This window comes from Panulirus ornatus, chromosome 4 (genome assembly GCF_036320965.1).
Source record: "Panulirus ornatus isolate Po-2019 chromosome 4, ASM3632096v1, whole genome shotgun sequence".
Taxonomy (NCBI): domain Eukaryota; kingdom Metazoa; phylum Arthropoda; class Malacostraca; order Decapoda; family Palinuridae; genus Panulirus; species Panulirus ornatus.
Window position 1 is genome coordinate 87,998,888 of NC_092227.1, and position 27,558 is coordinate 88,026,445.

General features: G+C 39.3%; 1 protein-coding gene across 1 annotated transcript in view; it reads left to right on the forward strand.

Annotated features, from left to right (window-relative positions):
- Positions 1-27,558, forward strand: part of LOC139746185 (uncharacterized) — a 248,172-nt gene that overhangs the window by 193,469 nt on the left and 27,145 nt on the right. The window contains exons 3-6 of the mRNA XM_071657107.1: positions 3,937-4,029; positions 6,537-6,686; positions 11,808-11,946; positions 22,127-22,271. Of these exons, the coding sequence (XP_071513208.1) occupies positions 3,937-4,029; positions 6,537-6,686; positions 11,808-11,946; positions 22,127-22,271 (527 nt within the window). The remainder of the gene's footprint in view (positions 1-3,936; positions 4,030-6,536; positions 6,687-11,807; positions 11,947-22,126; positions 22,272-27,558) is intronic.

The window sequence follows — 27,558 nt, forward strand, 5'->3', positions numbered from 1 at the left end:
CCACCGACATACATACATTCTTTCCATCCCACATATAACACCTCACACGACTGGGTCTTCGAAACTATAAAATTTGTTTGCGGTGACAGATACGCCCTAGCTCCGCCTTCTAGCGATATTTCGTCGTAAGTATTGTAAATTGTTGTTGATTAATCTTAGAGACTGTGATAACGAGTAGGTTAAATGTAAAAGATTTCAGGGTCATAAATGAGAAACTAGAATTTTGAGAAGATAGCACTATTAAACCTAGTTTCGAGTGATACGATATTGAGAACTTTTACAAGAGACTTGAAAACTATTGACGAAAATGTTTAATGCTCATGAAACAAAATTGAATACTGCCGTATTTTGTGACCACCAACGAAACAAATGGAAGTACTCAGAGAGGATACAGAAGTACTTCATGGACAGAAAATATAAAACATGCTCCTGTTTGTCGTGGTTAAGTCTCAGGGTTGGGGGCGGGGGAGCTCAAGAAAAATGTGTATGGAAAACGCACTTTTGTTTTCGTCCTATTAAAGAAACCTGGTTAGATTACTTTTTTTTTTTTTTTTAAAGGAAATGAAGCCTTTTCATATCAACAAACCTTTGGCCGTCTTGGAGGGTAGAAACCCACTTGAAAACGTGTCGTTCCTTTTAGGGAGAAGAATCCTAAGGGAAAACAACAAACAAACAAATTCGTCCTGGGGAAAGAAGCTTACTACTTTGAAGAAAGATAGCTTTGTAGTTCTTCCTTGGGAAAAGAGAACTCTGCTTGAAAAACGTGCCGTTGCTCGTCTTGAGGAGAGACCCGCCTGGTTGGCTGGGTGCCTTCGGGTGGGGCAGCTGTGTGCCTGATGCAGCAGCAACCCAACCCCTCCTCCCCCGGCGCTGACCTTACACAGCGACGTTACATAAGACGCGTCAACCTATCCTCCCAGCCCGGTCCACTCTCCACCATCCTCCTCTCCACACCGGCATAAACACTGACACCTTCCTCTCGACCCCTTCCTGACTCACCGCCCCATAACTAGCTTCGCCCATGGCGGTGGATCCCCCTATAGCACGACTGTCGTGCAGCAGGCAGGAAACACCGTGCAGCACGGCCGTGGGGAAAACTGAGAAGCACGGTCGTAGTGCAGCAGGCAAGAAGCACTGTACAGCATAACTGTGGTGTGCAGCAGGCAGGAAGCAATGTTAAGCATGACAGAAGCGCATGCAGCATGACTACGGTAGAAGAAGCACCATAGTGCACTGCTGTAGTATAGCTAGCAGGGAGCACATAATAGAAGGGACAGTAGTATTGCTGTAATACGGTGCGCTTGCTAAATAAAGTGCAAACTTGACTCCACCTGATTAGTTTCTTAAAGGACGTGTTTAGAAATGTGTGCCGAGTAGCTAATATGAATGTGTACCTATATATGTGCTTGTTCATGCTCATGTATATTTGCCTGTGTGTATATTGTATGTGCGGCTGGTACTGAGCTACTAGTACTGAACAGGGAGAGAAGTTTTAACTCGTGTGGCACCGTCTTTTGAACATTCTCTTCTGTCATACTTAAATTTCTGTACGAAGTTTGCAGTGATCATGTCTTCAGTCATTTTATTCCATTCATCCACCACCCTCGTATTATAAAAGGACTTTCTCTCATCTTTTTCAACATGTTTCGTTCCCAAGTTCATGTTATATTTTCTGGTTGTAGTATCTACATCTCCTGAAGAACTGTGCATTGTCTACATCATCAGTCTGGTTGTCTGTCTGTATGAGCAATCATCAGTCTGGTTGTCTGTCTGTATGAGCAACCAGAAAGCCCTGAAGTTAAACACACTGGATGTTAGAGGCATTTACCTGCCCAGAACATTAATGAGGGGTTATTAACTTGAAAATAGAGCAGGCAGAACTAGAGCAATTAGTACAAATAGAGCAGGCAGTACTGGAGCATTTAGTGGAAACAGAGCAGGCAGCACTAGAACAATTGTGGAAACAGACTTGACAGTATCAGAACAATTAAGGGAAACAGCTGGCAGTGCCAGAGCAATCAAGGAAAAACAGAAGCAGTATAAGAGGAAACAGAAAACATTGCTAGACCAACTGGGGAAACACAGCGAGCAGTACTGGGGTTATTAGCAGAAATACAGCTGGCATTGCTAGAGCAGTTAGCAGAGACACAGCAGGCAGCATCTCTTCAGACAACAACAATAAACAGGTAGCTACAGGTGCTGATAATACGGTTCATAAGTGTACCTCCTTTCAAGTACCCCGAAAGACATTACTGGCATGTAAAGTACTGTATGCGTAATGGTGTGGTATACCTAACGTTTTTTGGAGGCTTGTTTCTATGTAGTCCTCATAGGATATGTGATCATTCAGGCCAGGATAAGCAGGCCTGTGTACCTTCAACAACCTGACTGGTGAGATACACTCATTAATTCTTTAATGGTGTACTTGGTGGTGTTTATATGCTATATGCTGCTGTGCAGCATATAGAGATTTGCTAGTGTGAAAACAAAGTGCTTCATTCAGTATTTTAGTGGAGGGAATTGAAATTGAAAATGTTTTATAGCACACTGTGACATCATCTAGATATTACACAAAACGGTTTCATTAGGAGGTGGATTCATCTGATGCTATGGCATGGCATCTGCATACACAAAAAAAGAAATGCCTTTTGCTACCAGTGTTTTATCTTGATATTACAATTGCTGCCTTGATTGGTATTTGATTGTAATCTCTTAGTACCTCAGATTTTTGTGTTATTAGTGAATAACATATTACCATACTTTGATTTTAGTGACTCATTTATCCCCACAACATGGTTTTGAACCAACCTGTATAGCTGCTCTTTTAATTCAGTCAAGCTATGTGAGGTTGCAGCAGACAAGCATAAAGTACCCACTGCAGCTTGACTTCACAGGCTTCACTTTGTTAATATTTAGCCTGTGTGTTAATGAATTTTCCACTGGTAAGCCCCTGATGTCCGATATTTGCTAGTACAGTACATTAAAGCACTGAACACTTTTGTGTCTTGGTTGTCTATTGTGTCTTATATATTTGTATGGAGGCACTTTGCTTTTTGTCTATGTTATTTTGATGCCCTGCATGTCCACCATGTCACTGTTTTCCCGGTGTTAGTGATGATACAATATATATCTGTTGTTTGAGTTCTTGTGAATCAAAGTTGATTGATTTCAGTCACTACCCTTAGGTTTTATTTTCTAAACATTTTTGCATTTTCAGACTAAAAGTTCCCCTTTTGAAGAGATGGTGTTACACAGCAGTCTTCAAATCTGGATAGTTTGTACTTTATCATTCATTTTGAAGGTTCATAGAATGCAACTGACTGGTGTTTGTATATGCCCTATCCCTTGTATGTATATTTTAAGTTTCCCTTGTAGCTTAGAAGTAGACTTTGTCATCACAGGTGGTCTTCTGGAATCAGTGCTTGCGCTAACAAGTTTGAAATTGAGCATGCATTCTCGGAGTTATTTTTCATCACGTTTCTCATTTCATTTTAGGTGATTAGATGTGCTATTGTTTCCAGGGAATCTATTTTTTCCACTCCTTTGTTTTGAATGGCAGTGAGTTTTGAGCACAAGTAAGTGATATTAGTCACTTATACAACTAGACAAAGCAGAGGACATTCTCATCAAAGAACTTCTTGTTTGTAAGGAGCTTATCCTGTCCTTGTTACTGAGTGAAGCACGGCTGTGTGGTGCAAGAACCCCAGGGAAAGGGGTTATTGTAAATAATATTAATATAAGTCTAGCTCACAGAATAAACTGTCATTTGTGTAAGCAATGAATGGTAACGTGTTGTATGTCAGTTTATTTTGAGTTGCTTAAGCTTTCTATATGATTCCAGACCAAATCATTCTCATTAAACAAAAAATGTAGGTATTTCATTACCTAAAGAGTACTCATAAGACACTGTTACTAACAAAAGTTTTCTTATTTCAGAACACGTATGGTCGTCCTGATGAAGTTGTGGCAGCAGAGACACTTGCAAACCACCTTAGATGTAACAGCAGCTTTATACATGATATATTTCAGGTAAGGTTGAAACATATTCATTTGAGTTTAAGAGTTTTTTGGAAATTAATCGCATAGTATATACATGTGGGAAAGGAACTTATGCTTGTAATCTTGCATTTCTGTCATATAGATTTTAGAGTTCCCAGTGCTTTCCACAACACTGTTGCAGAAGAAAAGTTTCTTCTTATCCCTCTAGATTAATTTTTTGTTGTTGTTGCTTCTTATTTGTGAGTCTCAACTTCTAAGAACTAATTTGTGTGTATCAAGTCTTCTTAAGAATGTATTCTTTTTTTCCTCCATTTATCCTCCCTTTGAGTGTGCAAGTTAAGAGTATTATTATATGTAGTGGAGAATAATGTGTGGCTAGTTTTTATATCGTCTAGTCTAGGCATGCATTTACAAATGTCTTTCAGGTAAATTAGATGTTTGAGTGCATTTTCCTACATTTTCTGTCAGCCTATCCATATGGTGGATGTATCTTTTTTTCACTAAGTCAAAAGGATAAGGTGAAAGCTCATGCTTGTAAGAGGAACAGTATTTGAGGGATTCTTACTGATACATGTCATAACCTTGGTGCATACAGTAAAACTCCACATTCGATAAACACCTAATTGATAAAGTTGTATGGGGAAAAGGAGAAGGGGGAGACCAAAGTAAAGATGGAAGGGTGGATTGAATATGATTTTCCATGCCTGGGACCTGAACATTCTGGAGGGTGAAAATCTTGCACAAGATAGAGGAAACTGGAGTGATGTGATGTCAGTGGATTGTACCAGAGCATGTGAAATAGCATGCCACATCCACCTGTTGCACATGTCAGCATTTCTTTCATAAATACCTCCCAGTTCTCACCCACTCCCCTTGTTTCATTTGCTCTCGCCTTTTGCTATTGTACATCCAATCTGTCTTGGTATTTCTTCGCATGTTTCTCTTCAAAGCTCATTTACTATCAAAACTCTTTAACCACCGACACTGTTTCCTCTTTTCCGAAAACCCCTAGAAATCTTTAGTGTCACCTCTACAAGATAATGATTAGACATCCCACTGGCTGCCCCCCCCCCCCCTCTGTACGTTTACATCTAAAAGTCTATTACATGTCTGTTGGTTGATATGTTTTCCAGTAATGCTTGCTTACCATCTCTCCTAGTCATATACATATACTTATGTATATCCTTCTTTTTCACCAGGTATTCCCAGTCATCTGTTCTTTTTCTGCACACAACTCCACAAGCTGTTCACCAATTCCATTCATAACACTGAATACCCCATGACCTGCTATTTACCTTTAGGTGCTACATTACTTAGCTTTGCATTTAAATCACCCATCACTAATACATGGTCTCTTACATCGAAACTGCTGACACACTAAGTCATCTACCCCAAAATGCTTGCCTCTCAGGATCTTTCTTTTCATGGCCAGTTGCATAAGCACTAATGATCTCCCATCTCTCTCTTATTTTACCCACTTCAGTCTAAAATGTACTGCCTTACACTTTATCACTTACTTCCATAACTCCTGCTTCAGGAATAATGCTACTCATTCCTTAGCTCTTGACCTCTCATGAACCTCTGACATTTCTCCAAAAGCATTTCCAAACCATTCTTTCCCTTTACCCTTGAGCTCTGTTTCATTCAGAGCCAGAACATCTAGGTTTCTTTCCTCAAACACACATCCCCTGGCTCCTATTGCTTTTGTAGTTGTGAGCCAATCAGTGTCCTTCCTGCTTTCATGGTTGTGTGATATCAGAAGCTTCTCTGCAGAAAAACATTACAGTTTACTTATTGGACCTTTCCAAGTGTGGGACTCAAGATATGAGCCCAAGTGCCTTAGCTTTAACATAGCATTGATTGAATAGCCTTACTAATCAATCAAGAAAACTGTCACTACTTTCACGAGAAACTCAACTGCAGTCCCATCCTCTTCTGCGTTTTTGTCACACATCTCGTGCAAGGATTTCACGTACCCCTTTCTTTTTATCTTGCTGTTCACCATATCTCCGTCACTCAACATGTTCCTAGACACCTCGTATCTACCTCCCTGTCATCTGGCACATTCCGCAGCCCTTTGAAATACTAACTTTTGTCTTTTCTTCACCTTATTTTGTATGGTAGCACTTCCTCATCTGCTTTTCTCATTGTTGCTTATATTTCACCTGCTAGAATTCAAGAGGTATGGGAACAAACTAATTTGTGACAACAGTTTTTGAGTGTGAGATGGTTATGAACATTTGTATGTGCATATTTTTTTTTACTTTTCAGTGGGTATCTTAATAATTTTGTATCATACATTTTGGGGGGTGGGGAGGTGATTTTTGAATGTCTTAAGATTTTTTTGGATAATTTCTGTTCAAATTTTCCAAATACTGTGGTAGAGAAGTATGCATACCTAAAATATGAATAATCAGTAGGTCTTAATAATTGATGATAAGTTCTTTATGAATAATTGTTATTGACACTATATGGTGATAGATCTTTAAATCAGTGCTTTCATGATATAAAGCTTATTCTCTTACCTCGTTTCACAGGCCCAGTTCCGGTCATCTTTAAAGTGTCCTCACTGCCAGAAGGAATCAAATACCTTCGATCCATTTTTGTGTGTATCCCTTCCCATTCCACAGCGCCAGTTACTGTCCATATTTGTTACTGTTGTCTACCTCAACCAACAGCCCAAGCAGGTGAGTAATATGTGAATCTCAGTATTTGTCCTGTGGTTAAGGTCAACTACATTAAGTATAGCGTCATCAGAGGCATTAGAAGCACAGAGTGCTGTGAGAGGATTTTTATGTATTCCAAGAATTTTTGGGACTGTAGAAGACGTTATTGACTGTAGTGTACGTGGTTGCCGCAGGAAGCTGAAGGAAAGAACCTGGATTCATGCATAAGAAAGATTGAGGTGAAAGCAAAAAATCAAAGCCAGTGTACAGCTAAGTTCAGTGATTTTGATTTAGTTGTGTAGATAGTTATTGCAGTTTTTTAAATTGAGTACTTAATTAAATGAGAGAACACAGCAGTTGACTTAAAAGATCTCTGTTGGACTAGGATTTCTTAATATAGCACTTGTTGCAGAATTGGAAAGCAGATAATGTGCTCATAAAGAATAATTAGTATCAAATGAATCTTATTGCATATAAAAAGCATGAGTTCTATGAATATTATGCAGACACTGTATTTTAGTTGCTGCATATTATTTTCACTTATGATTATATAACTGCAGGTTTGATTTATGGATTTTAAAAGTATGAACCCATGGATTGTGGTATACAGAGATAGTGAAAAGCTATAAATTTGGTTTATTGCTACATTGTTCATTGAATACTGTTATCAAGAATATAATAAAGCAATATGCAGTATTCATTCAATGCAAGATAAGAAATCCAAACATCAGAAATCCCGAAACTTCATAAGTCCATAATTTTTTGTTTTTTTCAAGATTCTAAGATGATTTTTTTTAATTCTAGGCATTATTCATTTTACAGTAAAATCCCTTTATCTGAAATGCTTAGGGAATCAGTTGTTTGGGATTAAAAAAAATTCCAGTTATATGATTTTTAATGTATTAAACAACATTCATTAGTAAATGTTTTACATAGAGGAAATATTAATATATGTAAGCAAATAAGCACAACTAAGTGTCTCAATCTTGTGCTGCTCTGTGATGTCATAAATAGTTATGTTGACATTAAAGTCCTTCATGAGTGCCACCTTGCACTTGCCCTTAGCCAGCCTCTTGCACAACTCCATCTTCCCCTTGCACTTTGTGCGAGCTGTCATGCAAATTGCTGACAATTTTTGAAAGGGGCCATTGTTCACAGTAGTAATCCAGGATGCACAAAATTTACAAATGTGCAAGACCAGCACACCACACTGCACCAGAGAGCACATGGGAGACTGAACAATCACCAGCACCACAAATCACTGGGTGGTGAGTACACTAATTGCTTCAGCATGATAAATGCGAAATTTGAACCATTTTGCGTATCTTTTATTATTTTCCAATTTTTTCAGATAGTGGAGGTTTATCAGTTGAAATGGAAGAATATAAACTTTTTTTTGAGAAATTCATTTTATCTCGAATTATGGCCAGTGGGTTTTAGTGTATTCCTATTCAGTTTACAAGTATTGTGACATATTGTATATGCTGTAGCAAATAAGAGGAAAATAGTGCGAGACATATACTTTTCTAATGGAGATATGAAGCTAGGAATATGTTATGCCTAGTATTCTAATGGAGATATAATGCTACGAATATATTAAGCCTAGTATTTGAAATACAGTAAAAGCGAAATATATCTCTGTAATGACGAGATAGTCTTGAACAAACATATTCAGTGCACAGCAAGCTTGACTTTTTGAATGTACATATACTGTATACACTTAGAAGAAAAAATTGAAAAATCTGTCTTTGTCTAAATTGTCCCATTCATTTCGGATATTTTTCATTATATCTGTATTAGCTTGATTATTAGGCTTTTGGCTATCATTGCTGACCTAGATTTGTAAAGCAGATGGAAAAAGAGTTGCAGAGCAAGTGACGATCTTTATTTTGAGAGATGGGGAGAAGTGTATGCGGGGCCTGGAGCAACTAAGGCTTTAGTAAATGTTTTACTCACATGGAATAACAGCAGATCCACCTTTACAGAAAATAGAGTACTTTGAAGTTAGAAACAAACAAAAGCAGAGATATCTAAATGGAACTTTAAAATGGGATCGAAATTTGCTACAATCTTAGTGATTTTTGTTTACTCCAGTGAATTTCTTAGATTTGATTTACATTTTTCCATGTTCTCAGAAACAGCCATATGTAATGTAGTATTGCAAGGCTGTTATCATTAAATGTTTTGTCATAATGATTGTTTCATAGTAAGGATTCTGTTTTACATATATGAACTATCATTTCATGTTTAATATATCCCCCACATCACAGTTACAGTGCACACTTTGACTTGATAGTTCTTAGAATGATAACATAATTGTAATATGACATAAAACGAATTCTGTTCATTATATATAAAGTATCAATCAGTATGTAATGTTTCTCCTACATCACAAACCAGGGCAAGGGAAGTGTTGGAGGAATGACGGATAAGTCTGTGGGGCTTGGCTTTAGATAGGGGACCCTGGGTTCATTGCATTATAAATTACAACTAGAGTGTTGCTGTTAACAGCGAGGTTGTTCTTTGTCTGTTCCTGGTGATATGTCACTAATGCAGGAAGCAACAAACAAGTATGAAAAAAAATTCTAATTCACTTGCAGCAGTAGACTTCAAATGGTGCATTTGGAAAAAAATTTCTTCTAGTTGAATTTTTATTTTTATACTTTAGTTTTGTTGATGTATTAGATTGATACTGTCATTTTTATGGCTGGAAAGGAGACTATATTGTTATCATATGTGTCTCATACAGGCATCAGTCCAACCATTTTACCAATGGCATGCAATGATGCTCACTTGCCCAGCTTTTCTTTTTCCATCTGCATAACAAAGCTAGGTTAGTAGTTTTAGTCAGAAACATAGTTATCATGCTAATATTGAAGAGTTTTGAAGAGAGGGGTGAGTATGCAGTCTGCTGGGGATGAGAGGGCCTGGGAAGTGAGTCAGTTGTTATTCATTGATGATACAGCTTTGGTGACTGATTCGAGGGAGAAACTGCAGAAGTTGGTGACTGAGTTTGGAAAAGTGTGTGAAAGGAGAAAGTTGAGAGTAAATGTGAATATGAGTAAGGTTATTAGGTTCAGTAGGGTTGAGGGACAAGTTAATTGGGATGTAAGTATGAATGGAGAAAAATTGGAGGAAGTGAAGTATTTTAGATATCTAGGAGTGGACTTAGCAACAAATGGAACCATGGAAACGGAAGTGAGTCACTGGGTGGGGGAGGGGGTGAAGGTTTTGGGAGCGATGAAGAATGTATGGAAGGAGATGATATTATCTTGGAGAGCAAAAATGAGAGTGTTTGAAGGAACAGGAGCTCCAGCAATGTTATATGGTTGTGAGGCGTGGGCTATGGATAGGGCTCTACAGAGAAGGGTGGATATGTTGGAAATGAAATGTTTGTGGACAATATGTGGTGTGAGGTGGTTTGATTACATAATGAAAGGGTAAGAGAGATTTGTGGAAATAGAAAGAGTGTGGTTGAGAGAACAAAAGAGGGCATGTTGAAATGGTTAGTGAGGAAAGATTGATATAGAGGATATATGTGTCAGAGTTGTAGGGAACAAGTAGAAGCAGGAGAGCAAATTGGAGGTGGAGGGATGGAGTAAAAAAGATTTTGAGCGATTGGGGCTTGAACATACAAGAGGGTGAGAGGCGTGCGAGGAATAGAGTGAATTGGAACAATGTGGTATGCCAGGGTTGACATGCTGCCAATGGACTGAACCAGGGCATGTGAAATGTCTGGGGTAAACCATAGAAAGGCCTGTGGGGCCTGGGTGTGGATGTGGTTTTGGTGCATTACACAGTACAGCTAGAGACTGAATGTGAATGATTGGGGCCTTTTTTCTGTTTTCCTGGCACTTCCTCCCTGAAGCAGGGGGTAGTGATGTTGTTTCCTGTGGGACAGTATAGTGCCAGGAATAGGTGAAGGCAGGCAAGTATGAATATGTACATGTGTATACATGTATATGTCTGTCTATATGTATGTATATGTGTATATGTTGATGTGTATATGTATGTATATGTGCATGTATGGGCATTTATGTATATATATGTGTAAATGAGTGGATGGGCCATTCTTCGTCTTTTTCCTGGCGCTGCCTCGCTGACGCGGGAAATGGTGATCAGGTGTAATAAGAAAATAAGTAAAAAAATACCTCGTTATAGTTTTGAAATCATTATTATTCAGCAAACAGCATATCAGTAAATCAAATCAGTTGCTTTGTATTCTTGAATCATAGCACCCCCATGAAGAAACTAAAGTTAGTGTTGACAGCCAAGACTGAAAACAAAATCTGTACAAGATTTTCACTTTGTGCCTAATGATAAGTACAATGTGCTTCTTCTGTACAACATAAAACCCAGCTGTACCACACATGCACTCTTTGGATGTTATTATGTAGGCAGAATTAATTTGAATATTACTCACTTGAAAAAGCAAAAAGCTTTGCTACCTTGGGTTCAGACAGTGAGAATAGTGACAATGCTGGACAAGATTTTAGAAATTTTTTTAGAAGCTTATATTTTTTTCATCTCAATCTGAATGTCATTATTAGATTACCAGAATAAATACCCTGCAGACATAAGAATAGAATCCACATGAAGCACAAGCTTTAGATGTTATTGTTAACTTTTTTGAGTAATTAGTGATAGAATTTTGATATGTAGGGATTTGTTAATGTTTTCTTGGAGTTTCTGTTTGATATGTAACAGGGAAGATAGTATTTAAAATGTCACTGTTTCAAAGTTCAGGTAGTACCAGTAAAGAACTAGAGCTAACCAGTAAATGAATCCCTGGAAAAGTGGTTTAATGAGTAAATATAGTGAGCTGTTAATGAATAAGCAGATTGCATCATTAACATTTGCTACCTTATCTGTTAATCTTGAGCATTAGATAAAAGTAATGGATTGGGACATTAAGTAGATGCATTAGATGGAAGTAGTTGGCAGGAACATTAAGTAGGAGCCTCTGAAAACACTGTGCAAGACTTGCCTTCTGCTAGTAGCTGTTAAGAGTGAGGCACTAAAGGCTAAAAAGCAGCAGTAGAGTTCAGCAGTTGTGGTAACTCTCTTGCTGTGGCATTTTTAGGAAGAATTTTTATTGGAATATTTTGTTACCTTGAATGATTTTCCTCTGCTGTCTCACAGGTCCAGCTGGGTGTGAGCATAGAAGCTAGTGCTGCAATTAGAGAGTTACGGAAACAGTTGGCTGAAGATTGTGGTATCTCAGCTGAAAGCCTTATTATTACAGAGGTGGATGGGGAAGGATTCCATAGAACTTTTGCTGGTATGTATCTTATCCCATACTCTGCAGAGGCATCTGGAGTTCTTTATTCAGAACTTTTTTATCTTTTTATGTTGACTGGAGATTCATTTAATATATTTTTTCACATATACATCTTTCTCCTCATTTACTTTGTTTTCGCTTTTCTGCCCAAGGATTTCATATCTGTGGAATTATGTTTTTAATGTCATTATGAAAATTTAACGCTTCTTATTATTACTTCGTGTGCGGTAGTGATATTTTTACAGCACATGTTTCGTAGGTTTTAATTTACTGCCAATCAAGGTTGTCATAGCATTTTTTATTATGATGTGCATGGGCTGTTATCTTTTGAGTCTGCAGTATAACTCATCCTTTTCACCTGGAAGGTTGTTACCTTTCATAAATGAAGAATGTTATATTAATTTTTTCAATGTGAGTGGGACCTCAAAGGGATACTGTTAAATGATGGAAACAATACTCTTATCATCAATGAGATGTAGAATTGAGTATGTACCCAAGTAGGAGTGCCAGGGTATCATTTACTTGGTTGTTTATAGATTGAATCACTGTCATATTTCAGTCCTGTAGCTAGCAAACCCTTCACAGCTGGTAGAACACTGTGGAGAAGGAAAGAATAAAGTTGCTTGGGCCATTCATTTTGATATATGATGAAAGATTCTTTTAAGTTTACAGGATATGCATGAGTTTCTGTTATCGTTTCCATTTCCACCCTTGAGTCTCACTCACACTATTTTCTACCTTCCCTTACCTCCCTGAAGTATTTCAAAGCTGCCCATATTGTGTGCCTAACAGTATGTAGAGTAGTGATGTAAAAGTTTTGTAAATACCTTATAGTAGATATCATAGCAACTACTGGTGTGAGAGACTTAGCAAACATTTTTTTTTGTTTTGGATATTACACACATGAGACTGGTGTATTATTGAACACTAATAGAATAGAAATATAGAAAGAAATTTAAAGGATTACAGAGGATGGACCCCACCTCTAGGAGAGCTTATTTGTGATGGTGGATTTGTCCGATGGCTGCAGACAACTTTATCTAGTCTGTGTGTTAGATCATCTCTATGCATACAACAAAAGAAAGTAATCAAGTTAACAGACTATGGGTTCACTTTGTTGGTATGATAGCTCAGATGGAGAAGAGGAGTAAGAAGAGTGCTTTGAGAATAGGAAATGTCAGGATTTGTAGGATTATGAAGAGTTTCAGAATGCTTCGTAGGACATTAATTGGGTCTAGAGAGAGCAGAATACCAACAGCTGTGTTTTAGTGGCTTTGTAGTTTCAACAGACTTTGATTATGTTAACTCATCAGTTTGCTCCCAGTAATTAAGTAATTCTCTCTCTGTCTCTGCATACATGTAAATATTTACAGTACAGTGATTATCTCTGCAATTTTTTTTTCATGCTTAGCATTTCCTCATGTGAGCAAGGTACCAATAAGAACAGATGACAGAGCGTTAGAGGGAAAATTATTTTTATACTTTGACGCTGTCTCCCGCATTAGCGAGGTAGTGCAAGAAAACAGACGAAAGAATGGCCCAACCCACCCACATACATATGTATATATACATAAATGCCCACACACGTGCATATACATACGTATACATTTCAACATATACATACATATACAGACACAGACTTATACATATATACACATGTACATATTCATATATGCTGCTTTCATCCTTTCCTGCTGCCACCCTGCCACACGTGAAATGACACCCCCTCCCCCTGCGTGCGCGCAAGGTAGCGCCAGGAAACGACAACAAAGGCCACATTTGTTCACACTCAGTCTCTAGCTGTCATGTGTAATGCACTGAAACCACAGCTCCCTTTCCACATCCAGGCCCCACAAAACTTTCCATGGTTTACCCCAGACGCTTTACATGCCTTGGTTCAATCCATTGACAGCATGTCGACCCCAGTATACCACATTGTTCCAATTTACTCTATTCCATGCACGCCTTCCACCCTCCTGTATGTTCAGGCCCCGATCGCTCAAAATCTTTTTCACTCCATCCTTCCACATCCAATTTGGTCTCTCACTTCTCCTCGTTTTCTCTACCTCCGACACATATATCCTCTTGGTCAATCTTTCCTCACTCATTCTTTCCATGTGACCAAAGCATTTCAAAACACCCTCTTCTGCTCTCTCAACCACACTCTTTTTATTACCACACATATCTTTTACCCTTTCATTACTTGCTCGATCAAACCACCTCACACCACATATTGTCCTCAAACATCTCATTTCCAACACATCTACCCTCCTTCACACAACCCTATCTATTGCCCATGCCTCACAACCATATAACATTGTTGAAACCTTTATTCCTTTAAACATATACCCATTTTTGCTCTCCAAGATAACGTTCTCCCCTTCCACACTTTCTTCAATGCTCCCAGAACCTTTGCCCCCTCCCCCACCCTGTGACTCACTTCCGCTTCCATGGTTCCATCCACTGCCAAATCCACTCCCAGATATCTAAAACACTTCACTTCCTCAAGTTTTTCTCCATTCAAACATACCTCCTAATTTACTTGTCCCTCAACCCCACTGAACCTAATGACCTTGCTCTTATTCACATTTACTCTCAGCTTTCTTCTTTCACACACTTTACCAAACTCAGTCACCAGCTTCTGCAGTTTCTCACCCAAATCAGCCACCAGCACTGTATCATCAGTGAACAACAACTGACTCAGTTTCCAAACCCTCTCATCCACAGCAGACTGCATACTTGCCCCTCTCTCCAAAACTCTTGCAAACTCGTACAAATACATTCATATACATATCAACATATACACATATACATACATATACATACACAGACATATACATATATACACATGTACATATTCAGCCATGCTTGCCTTCATCCATTCCTGGCACCACTCCGCCCCACAGGAAACAGCATTGCCATCCCCTGCATCAGCGAGGTAGCACCAGGAAAACAGACAAAAAAGGCCACATTTGTTCACACTCAGTCTAGCTGTCATGTGTAATGTACCGAAATCATAGCTCCCTATCCACATCCAGGCCCCACAGACCATCAATGGTTTACCCCAGATGCTTCACATGCCACGATTCAGTCCATTGATAGCTTGTCGCCTCCGGTATACCACATGATTCCAAATCACTGTTCCTTGCATGCCTGTCACCCTCCTGCATGTTCAGGCCCCAGTCATTCAAAATCTTTTTCACGCCATCCTTCCACCTCCAGTTTGATCTCCCACTTCTTGTTCCCTCCACCTCTGACACATATATCATCTTTGTCAACCTTTACTCACTGATTCTCTCCATATGTCCAAACGATTTCAACACATCTTCTGCTCTCTTAACCACACTTTTTATTATGACACATCTCTCTTACCCTTTCATTACTTAAACCACTTCACACCACATTTTGTCCTCAAATATTTCATTTCCAACACATTCACCCTCCTCCATATAACCCTATCTATAACCCATACCTTGCAACCATTTGATATTATTGGAACTACTGTTCTTTCAAACATACCCATTTTTGCTCTCTTGAGATAATATTCTCTATTTCCAAACATTCTTCATCACTTCCAGAACCCTTGCCCCCTCCCCAACCCTATGAGTCCCTTTGACTTCCATGGTTCCATTTGCTGCTAAATATACTCCCAGATATCTAAAACACTTCACTTCCTCCAACTTTTCTCCATTCAGACTCACATCCTAACTAACTTGGCCTTCAACCCTGCTGAACCTAATAACCTTGTTCTTATTTCATGTTTACTCTCAATTTTCTCTTTTCACACATTTTTCCAAACTCAGTCTCCAACTTCTGCAGTTTCTCACTCAAATCAGCCACCAGTGCTGTATCACTGGCAAACAACAACTGACTCACTTCCCAGGCCCTCTTATCCCCAAGAGACTGCATACTTGCCTCTCTCTCCAAAACTCTTGCATTTACCTCCCTAACCACCCAATTCATAAACAGATTAAACTATGGGGACATCACACACTCCTGCCACAGACTAACCTTCTCTGTGAACCAGGCACTCTCCTCTCTTGCTACTCGTACACATGCCTTACACCCTTGATAAAAACTTCTCTGCCTCTAGCAGCTTACCTCCCACACCATATACTCTTAAGACCTTCCACAAAGCATCTCTATCAACCCTATCTTATGCCGTCTCCAGATCCATAAATGCTACATACAAATCCATTTGTTTTTCGAAATATTTCTCACACACATTGTTCAAAGCAAACACCTGATTTTCACTTCCTCTGCCACTTCTAAAACCACAATGTTCCTCCCCTGTCTGATGCTTCATACATGCCTTCACTCTCTCAGTCAATACCCTCCCATACAATTTTCCAGGAATACTCAGCAAACTTATGCCTCTTTAGTTTGAACACTCACCTTTATCCCCTTTTCCTTTGTACGATGACACTATACATGCATTCTGCTAATCCCCAGGGATTTTACCATTATCCATACTTACACTGAATATCTAGATTGATGTGGTTAAAACTGAAAGTGGATAGAGAGAGATGGGTGATTATTGGTGCTTATGCTCCTGGTCATGAGAAGAAGGATCTTAAGAGGCAGGAGTTTTGGGAGCAGCTGAGTGAGTGTGTCAGCTGTTTTGGTGCACAAGACGAGGTATTAGTGATGGGTTATTTTAATGGGAAAGTGGGTAATGTGGTAGTTAAGGGTATAATTGGTGTACATGGAGTATTCAGTGTTGTGAATGGAAATGGTGAATGGTGAATACCAGGTTTAAAAAGAGAGATTTACACAAGTATACATATATGTAACTAGGAGAGATGGTCAAAGGTTATTATTAGATTACATATTAACTGGAGGAAGTAAAGTGTTTTAGATATCTGGGAGTGGATCTGGCAGCGGATGGAACCATGGAAGCGGAAGTGAATCATAGGGTGGGGGAGGGGGTGAAAATTCTGGGAGCCTTGAAGAATGTTTAGAAGTCGAGAACATTATCTCGGAAAGCAAAAATGGGTAAGTTTGAAGGAATAGTGGTTCCAACAATGTTGTTTGGTTGCGAGGCGTGGGCTATGGATAGAGTTGTGCGCAGGAGGGTGGATGTGCTGGAAATGAGATGTTTGAGGACAATATGTGGTGTGAGGTGGTTTGATCAAGTAAGTAATGTAAGGGTAAGAGAGATGTGTGGTAATAAAAAGAGTGTGGTTGAGAGAGCTGAAGAGGGTGTTTTGAAATGGTTTGGTCACATGGAGAGAATGAGTGAGGAAAGATTGAACAAGAGGATATATGTGTCTGAGGTGGAGGGAACGAGGAGAAGTGGGAGACCAAATTGGAGATGTAAAGATGGAGTGAAAAAGATTTTGAGTGATTGGGGCCTGAACATGCAGGAGGGTGAAAGGCGTGTAAGGAATAGAGTGAATTGGAACGATGTGGTATACCGGGGTCGACGTGCTGTCAATGGATTGAACCAGGGTATGTGAAGCTTCTGGGGTAAACCATGGAAAGTTCAGTGGGGCCTGGATGTGGAAAGGGAGCTGTGGTTTTGGTGCATTATTACATGACAGCTAGAGACTGAGTGTGAACAAATGAGGCCTTTGTTGTCTTTTCCTAGCGCTACCTCGCACACATGAGGAGGGAGGGGATGTTATTCCATGTGTGGCGAGGTGGCGATGGGAATAAATAAAGATAGACAGTATGAATTATGTACATGTGTATATATGTATATGTCTGTGTGTGTATATATATGTGTACATTGAGATGTATAGGTATGTATATTTGCGTGCGTGGACTTGTATGTATATACATGTGTATGTGGGAGGGTTGGGCCATTCTTTCATCTGTTTCCTTGCGCTACCTCACTAACACGGGAGACAGGGACAAAGCAAAATAAAAATATAAAAAAAATACATATTAATTGATAGGCATGTAAAAGAGAGACTTTTGGATGTTAATGTGCTGAGAGGGGCAGCTGGTGGGATGTCTGATCACTATCTTATGGAGGCAAAGGTGAAGATTTGTAGAGGTTTTTAAAAAAGAAGAGAATGTTAGGGAGAAGAGAGTGGTGAGAGTAAGTGAGCTTGGAAAGGGGACTTGTGTGAGGAAGTACCTGGAAAGATTGAGTGTAGAATGGCAAAAGGTGAGAGCAAATGACGTGAGGGGAGTGGGTGAGGAATGGGATGTATTTAGGGAAGCAGTGAAGGCCTGTGCAAGAGATGCATGTGGCATGAGAAAGCTAAGACATGGGCAGATTAGAAAGGGTAGTGAGTGATGGGATGAAGAAGTGAAGTTGTTGATGAAAGAGAAAAGAGAGGCATTTGGATGACATTTGAAAGGAAGGAGTGCAAATGAGTGGGAGATGTATAAGAGAAAGTGGCAGGAGGTAAAGAGGAAGGTGGAAGGGTCGATAAAGAGGGCAAATGACAGTTGGGGTGAGGGAGTATCATTAACTTTAGGGAGAATAAAGAGATGTTTTGGAAGGAGGTAAATAACGTGTGAAGACAAGAACGATTGGGAACATTGGTGACGGGGCAAGGGGGGAAGTAATAACAGGTAGTGATGAAGTGAGGAGGAAATGGAGTGAGTATTTTGAAGGATTGTTGAATGTGTTTGATCACAGCGTGGCAGGTTTAGGGTGTTTTGGTCAGGGTGGTATGTGAAGTGAGAGAGTCTGGAAGAGTGGTTTGGTGATGAGAGAAGATGAATGAAAGCCTTGCAGAAGATGAAACTGACAAGGTAGCAGGTTTGGATGGTATTGCAGTTGAATTTATTAAGAATGGGTGTGAATGTGTTGTTGATTGGTTGGTAAGGGTATTCAGTGTATGTATGGATTGTGGTGAAGTGCTTGAGGATTGGTGATATGATAGGGTCTTCAGAATATATGGTATGGGAGATAAGCTGCTAGAAGCCATAAGTAGTTTTTATCAACAGTGTAAAGCATGTGTGCAAGTAGGAAGAAAGGAGGATGATTGATTCCCAGTAAAGGTTGGTCTGTGGCAGGGTTTGTGTGATGTCACCATGGTTGTTTGATTTGTTTATGAATGGGATGATTAGGGAGGTAAATGCAAGTTTTGGAAAGAGGGGCAAGTATGCAGTCTGTTGGGGGTGAGAAGGCCTGGGAAGTGAGTCAGTTGTTGTTTTCTGATGACATAGCACTGGTGGCTGATTTGAGTGAGATACTACAGAAGTTGGTGACCAAGTTTGGAAAAGTGTGTGAAAAAAGAAAGTTGAGAGTAACTGTGAATAAGAACAAGGTTATTAGGTTCCACAGGGTTGAGTTTGAATGGAGGTAAGTTGGAGGAAGTGAAGTGTTTTCAATATCTTAGAGTGGACTTGGTAGCGAATTAAACCATAGAAGTGGAAGTGAGTCATAGGGTGGGGGAGGGGGTGAAGTTTCTGGGAGCGACGAATAATGTGTGGAAAGAGACAATGTTATCTCAGAGAGCAAAAATGGGTATGTTTGAAGGAATAGTAGTTCCATCAATATTACATTATATGGTTGCAGGACATGGGCTAAAGATAGGGCTGTACAGAGGAGGGTGGATGTATTGGAAATTAAATGTTTGAGGGCAATATGTGGCGTGAGGTGGTTTGATTAAGTAATGAAAGGATAAGAGAGATGTGTGGTAATAAAAAGAGTGTGGGTGAGAGAGCAGAAGAGGTTGTGTTGAAATGGTTTGTACATGTGGAAAGAATGACTTAGGAAAGGTTGACAAAGAGGATATATGTGTCAGAGGTGGAGGGAACAAGAAGTGGGAGACCAAATTAGAGGTGGAAGGATGGAGTCAAAAAAATTTTGAGCTAATAGGGCCTGAACATTCAGGAGGTTGAAATGCATGCACGGAATAGAATGAATTGGAACGATCTGGTATACTGTGATCAATTAACTCTCAGTGAATTGAACCAGGGCATGTGAAATGTCACCACTGCACTTCATCTCTGCACCCCTCTTTTCCTAGTTTTGCATTCATCTTTTGTATCGCTTCGTTCATGTATATGTTAAAAAGGAATAGTGGCATCACATCACTTGCCTCACTCACACATTTATACCAAAACTTTTGCTCAACTCTCCATCCTCTCTTACACATGTATTAACTTCTGTATAGAAGGCTTTCACACCATCCAGCAGTTTTCCCCCAACCACAAGTATCCTTAACACATTCCACAAAACATTCCACTTGATTCTGTCATACTCTTTCTCCAGATCCATAGAGATGCATACAGTTTCTTATGTTGTTCTAGACACTTTTCCACAGTCATTCTTAATGCAAAAATTGATGTACACTTTCCCATGCTCTCATAAAACCCCCTAGCTCATCACATTCTGCATTTAGTTACTTCTATCGCTCAATAACACTTATGGATGCACTTTTCCTGGTTTACTTAGACTTATTCCCTTATAATTGCTGGATACATCCTTAGCACCTTTTCCTTTGAATAAAGGAACAACAATAGCTTTTCACACAATTCATAGTTACAATCATCTATTTCCATGCTATAATAAGTCAAATGCATCCACTCTTTCACAGTTTCTCCTCTGCACATCATCATTTTAGCAGTAATCCTATCCACACCTAATTATCACCCTTTTTACCTCCCTCCTTGCTGTAGGCTTCAGCTCTTATATCTTTTCCTTCCATCTTCCATACCCATGCGTGTAACAACTGTTGCATCACCTTTTCCCACATTCATCAGTTCTCCAAAGTACTCCTTCCATCTTTCTTTCACTTCCTCTTTTTGATTTAGCAACTCCGTCTCCTTACTTGTCGCATTTTCATTCCCACTCTTACGTCCGTCTCTTTCTTTTTTCACCTTTCAGTACAATTTCTTATTTTTGCAAAATTTTTCATTAGACTTGCTTTCAAAATCTTCATCTGCTCTTTCTTTGCATTTTCTATCAGTTTCTTAGCATTCCACTTAAACATCTTATATTTTTATCACCTTTGCTGAACTTCCACTGGTACATTCCTCACAAGTGATATACCATATGCCTTTTTTTTTCTCTCACTGAATTACTAACCTCATCTTTATACTATGCATTTTCCCTTTTATTCTTATATCTCACAACCTTGTATCCCACCATTATTTCTTCAACCTTTGACAATCTTTCTCCAAACATTCTAAACACCTCATTCACTTATGACTGTATCCCTGCTTCTACTGCACTTACATTTTAACTTTCTTTCACCCTTCTTTCATATCATTGTATTCTTTTTGGTTCATCTCACTTGCCAACACTTTTACCTCTTCATTCTTCCTTGCTCCTATTTCCACTTCTTCCTGATCCTCACCTCCACAAAAACTGCAAAATGGTCCAAATCTTCGAAGAATCCTCTGACAACTCTAGCATCCAGCACAGCCACATAGTCAATCAAATACTCATGTTGTTTCTTCCATCATTCCCCATCCATGTATGTCTGTGGATCATCTTGTCCTGAGAAATGTGATTACAAGGAATAAACCACTCTCAGCACAGACATCCACAAGATCACTTCCATTTTCATTTACTCAAGGCAATCCCCATTTACCATCTTGCCAGTTTCATCACCTCACCTTTGTATCCATATCACTCATTACAATCACCTTTCTCTCCTTCTTAAAGCCAAGTATAGAGTCATTAGAATTTTTTGAGACTCACTTCATTTCATCCTCATCTCTCACAGTCTTCATACTCACAGTTGAATATACACAAGCAAATACAGTAGTAGAGTATCTGTCATATACAATGGATACTCTTCCGTATTTGTTTACTGTTTATGCTTAAATAGTGAAGCAGCTATAGTTCCATTCATGCACTTATATATGATGCAAACAAGTGTTAATTTATTCTCTTAATCACTAGCCAGGTTAACTTGGAGAATCCTTCAGCTAGTAATGTGAGCTTTGCATCTTTGACAGCTGAAAGTATGGAGATTGTTTGTATTAAATTTAGATAATGAAGCAACTTCTGTTCATGCTCTTGTACATGGTGCAGACAACTGCTGATTTATTCATGTAATCAATAGCTAGGCTTAAAGAATCCTCTAGTCAGTAATGTGATTTTTGCTGGTGGATCTTTAACAGTTAAAAGTATGGAAATTGTTTGTATCTAAAATGTTAGGAAGAAATTCATCCACTCTTCTTGTTTGAGTTCATGTAAAGGCACGGTGATATGAATGGATGAATAGATAAAGAGCACTTATACTAATATATCTGTTGCTTACAGATGGTGCATCAGTAAATGTGATTAGTGATAATGACCCTATTTATGCCATCGAGTTGCCTCCACACAAGCCACCCACGCAAGAGAGTGGTGCCTTCATCCTCATAACGTGGGTCAGTGTGGTCCTTGCTGAACCTGACAACATAAGGTAATATACTTTTTGAATCTGAGCAGGAAACATAAGATTTCGTGGTGATTTTTCCAGGGATATGAAATAATTGTTCATAAGTGTCATACGGACAATGTGAGATATTAGTCTTTTTCATGGTATAAAGAATTCTCATTTGTAGTCATGTCTTATATGCAACATTAAGGCTGCATCAGAAAGCAAAGAGCTAATGATACTGTGTTTTTCTGCCATTTTGCTATTAGAACTAGTTTTGAAAAATTGAGCATCATTTCTAGGAGTTACAGATTATACTTGAGCAGTTCCTGAGATGATGAAATAAAAAGACCAGTCCCCATAACAAATCACCATAATAAACCTTTAATCAGGAGCCTGAAAGTGTCAGGCTGACCTGAGAAGCAGCAGTGCAATTTGGTCATAAATTAAGCTGTGGAGTTCTAGATGGGAACGAGCATCAGAGATATAGGTAGATAGATAATAGTAGGTAGTATTTGGTAGGCAGCCACTGACTAAGGAGATATATTACCAGTACTGCGCACCTGGGTATAGGAAGGGGTAGTGATGGCAGTACTTAGTGGTTGTCAAGCTTCATTACTCTGACCCACAAACATACAGTCCCTCATTGTCACACATAACATTTGACAGCACTTAACTCAAACAGCTCACTCTTTGTGTCTTGATTTTCCTGCAGTGAGTGCTGTGCGTTAGCCCTGCCATTTGGCAATAATATGGGAATAATAGATAGAACTAATAGGTATGAGCATTAAACAGGAGCCTTAGTAGAAACAATAGGTAGAAGTAGTAGGTAGGAACATTTGGTGGGAACCTTAGGTAGATGTAGTTGGTTAGAATGTTAGGCACATTAGGTAGAAGTAGTAAGTAGGCATGTTACGTTGGGGCCTCAGAAAATGCTGCTGTAGATCTGCCCTCTGCCAGTGGCCTGTTAAGAGCGAGCAGTAAATGCTAAGAAGTGGCATTGGAGTTCACCAGTTATGGAAACTATTTTGCTGTGGGCCTCTCCTCCTAATGGAGTTCATGAAGGGAATAGGTGTTGCAGATATAAATAGATAGTAATGATGATTGTGATTATTGTTATTATTGTTATTACTGTGAACAGCTTGTGGAGTTGTGTGCAAAAAAGAAGTGGTGATCTGAAATATTATTTTTTTTTATTATACTTTGTCGCTGTCTCCCGCGTTTGCGAGGTAGCGCAGGGAAACAGACGAAAGAAATGGCCCAACCCCCCCCATACACATTTATATACATACGTCCACACACGCAAATATACATACCTACACAGTTTTCCATGGCTTACCCCAGACGCTTCACATGCCTTGATTCAATCCACTGACAGCACGTCAACCCCGGTATACCACATCGCTCCAATTCACTCTATTCCTTGCCCTCCTTTCACCCTCCTGCATGTTCAGGCCCCGATCACACAAATCTTTTTCACTCCATCTTTCCACCTCCAATTTGGTCTCCCTCTTCTCCTTGTTCCTCCACCTCCGACACATATATCCTCTTGGTCAATCTTTCCTCACTCATCCTCTCCATGTGCCCAAACCACTTCAAAACACCCTCTTCTGCTCTCTCAACCACGCTCTTTTTATTTCCACACATCTCTCTTACCCTTATGTTACTCACTCGATCAAACCACCTCACACCACACATTGTCCTCAAACATCTCATTTCCAGCACATCCATCCTCCTGCGCACAACTCTATCCATAGCCCACGCCTCGCAACCATACAGCATTGTTGGAACCACTATTCCTTCAAACATACCCATTTTTGCTTTCCGAGATAATGTTCTCGACTTCCACACATTCTTCAAGGCCCCCAGAATTTTCGCCCCCTCCCCCACCCTATGATCCACTTCCGCTTCCATGGTTCCATCCGCTGCCAGATCCACTCCCAGATATCTAAAACACTTCACTTCCTCCAGTTTTTCTCCATTCAAACTCACCTCCCAATTGACTTGACTCTCAACCCTACTGTACCTAATAACCTTGCTCTTATTCACATTTACTCTTAACTTTCTTCTTCCACACACTTTACCAAACTCAGTCACCAGCTTCTGCAGTTTCTCACATGAATCAGCCACCAGCGCTGTATCATCAGCGAACAACAACTGACTCACTTCCCAAGCTCTCTCATCCCCAACAGACTTCATACTTGCCCCTCTTTCCAAAACTCTTGCATTTACCTCCCTAACAACCCCATCCATAAACAAATTAAACAACCACCGTTTACGGGAAGTCAGCACCACAAGTAAAGCATCCTCCTCGAAGGCTCAGAGTGGGGTGCCTAAATGTGTGTGGATGTAACCAAGATGTGAAGACCCTTACTGGAAAAACAATCACTCTTGAAGTAGAACCTTCAGACACAATTGAAAATGTGAAGGAAAATAGTGAAATTGGAGAAAAATGTAGCTTAGACATTGAAGCTTATTGATACAGTGGTTAAATTGATGAGAACTGCTATTGACGTTTGTGTAAATAAATTATACATTTCCTTTTTTCCATAGCCAGAGGTTGAACCATTATGTGACATTCATTTTTTTCATTCATTTCAAGCTAGAAGTTTCAGTTTTCTAAATTGTTTCTTACATTTTTCATATGTATATATATGTATGTGTGTGTGTGTGTATATGTGCGTATGTATGTGTATGTGTGTGTATGTGTATATGTATATATATATGTATATTATCCCTGGGGATAGGGGTGAAAGAATACTTCCAACGTATTCCTCGCGTGTCGTAGAAAGCGACTAGAGGGGACGGGAGCGGGGGGCCGGAAAACCTCCCCTCCTTGTATTAACTTTCTAAAATGGGGTGATCTGAAATATCTGGCTAAAAAAGAGGGGCATACATAAGTATACGAGTCGCTAGAAGAATAAACAGAGATGCTCCAAGTTTTCAGCTGTATTCAAGCCATTTCAAGGATACGAAATCAGTATGAACAAGAGAATATATACAAGACCAGGCTTCACCATAGCTGAGGAAGCAAGGAACAATTGATATGAGAAACATGGAAAGCTTGACCAGAATGATAAAGTTACCTGTCCCTCTAACTGGCAAGGGATGTTAGATTATTTACTACTTTCTTAATTTTGCTACATTTCACTAGAGACTGTATTTAGGTATTTTCTGATTTAAACGTGCCTTCATTTATGTTTATGATGCTATTGATTTGATCAGGTAGGATTCAACAATGATAATTCATTACCTTTTTTAGACTGATAATACACTTTGATATTAAGATCAGATTGGGATCTTGGGTTCAAAGTTTATAGGAACTCTACCCAAGTTGTTGCATTCATTCATCATTTCTCAAACCATTATGATTCTGTCAATATTTATATTTTTATGGGTATGTTCCAAAGGACCTAAGAATTTGTGATCTTGAATTTTTAATTGAAGAAACTGATCATATTTATGATATTGCATGAAAATTTAATGATCCTTGAGAAGGTTTTTGACACATACAAAAAAGGAAGAAAAACCTATTAATGAAAAGGAAGACAAATTCAACAACAAAAAATATTTTGCTTCTACTCTGTCATAGGAATTCTCACCTCTTAACTAGTATGTTGAAACACTGTTGTTGTTAAGTATGAAAGCACTATACAGCATCCCTTAATAAAGAACAAACCCATCATCTAATGAAGAATCAGTTGTCTACTCTGTTCCATGTTAAGTCTGTAATAGGATGTATATTGGCAAAATGGGTATACCCTTAAAGGAAAGGATTCAGCGTTAGAAATATTCTTGAAATCAAGCCCAATATTCAGACATAGATTATTCACATCCAGTAAATTGGAGTGTCAAGTTTTTTTACACGTGTGTCACTTATAGAGAGGCTTGTTATTAACTCCTCTCTTGTTAGAGTTAACAGCACCATAAATGTAATGAAGGAGTGTATGGATTAGATATCAGTGAAATTATGTTGAAATGTGGCAAACATAAGAAAGCAGTAGCTGACCTGATGTCCTTTGCCAGGTAGAGGGATGGGTTACTTTACTGTTCTAGTCAACCTTTCCATATTTATCTGATCAACTGTTCCTTGTTTCCTCAGCTGTGGTGAAGTTTGGTTTAGTACATGTATATTCTCTTGTTATCCCTGGGGATAGGGGAGAAAGAATACTTCCCACGTATTCCCTGTGTGTTGTAAAAGGCGACTAAAAGAGGAGGGAGTGGCGGGCTAGAAATCCTCCCCTCCGGTTTTTACTTTTCCAAAAAAGGGAACCTAACCTAACCCAACCAACCTGAGGAAATAACATCGTGGATTTGATCTTCTCAAGTAGTATAGACTTGAATAGGTGATGCAAATACCTCAAACACCTCATACTGTGATCACAACCTGATTGAAGTAAAAACAAACTTTGATGCTCGACCGCATAGTCAGAACACACGAAACAGTGTAGGTGTTTTCAGTAACTTCAGTTTTAATAGTAAGTGGATGAATAGTGAGGATGTGATGAATGAGATATCTGCAGCACAATGAGAAACCTTACTGAGTACCAGAGAAGAGGAAGAATGTGTAAATGACATGACCACTTTGGTACTCCAAACATGCAACAAAGATATACCTGGGAGAAGAATGCACAAAAAGTCTTGGCTAAAACGAGGAAGACAAACACTATACAGGAGATGGAAAAGAATTGCAGATATTGTAAACAAGCCACAACTCATCCAGCAAAGGAAAGAAAGCCTACTTATATATTTTTATTTATTTTGCTTTGTTGCTGTCTCCTGCATTAGCGAGGTAGTGCAAGGAAACAGACGAAAGAATGGTCCAACCCACCCACATACACATGTATATACGTACGTCCACTCACGCAAATATACATACCTATACATCTCAACATATACATATATATATATATACACACAGACATATACATATATACACATGTACATGATTCCTACTGTCTGCCTTCATTCATTCCCATTTCCACCCCGCCACACATGAAATAATAACCCACTACCCCCGCATCTGCGTGAGATAGCGCTAGGAAAAGACAACAAAGGCCACATTCGTTCACACTCAGTCTCTAGCTGTCATGTATAATGCACTGAAACCACAGCTCCCTTTCCACATCCAGCACATCCAGGCCCCACAGAACTTTCCATGGTTTACCCCAGACGCTTCACACGCCCTGGTTCAATCCATTGACAGCACATGGACCCCAGTATACCACATCGTTCCAATTCACTCTGTTCCTTGCTCGCCTTTCACCCTCCTGCATGTTCAGGCCCCGATCACTCAAAATCTTTTTCACTCCATCTTTCCACCTCCAATTTG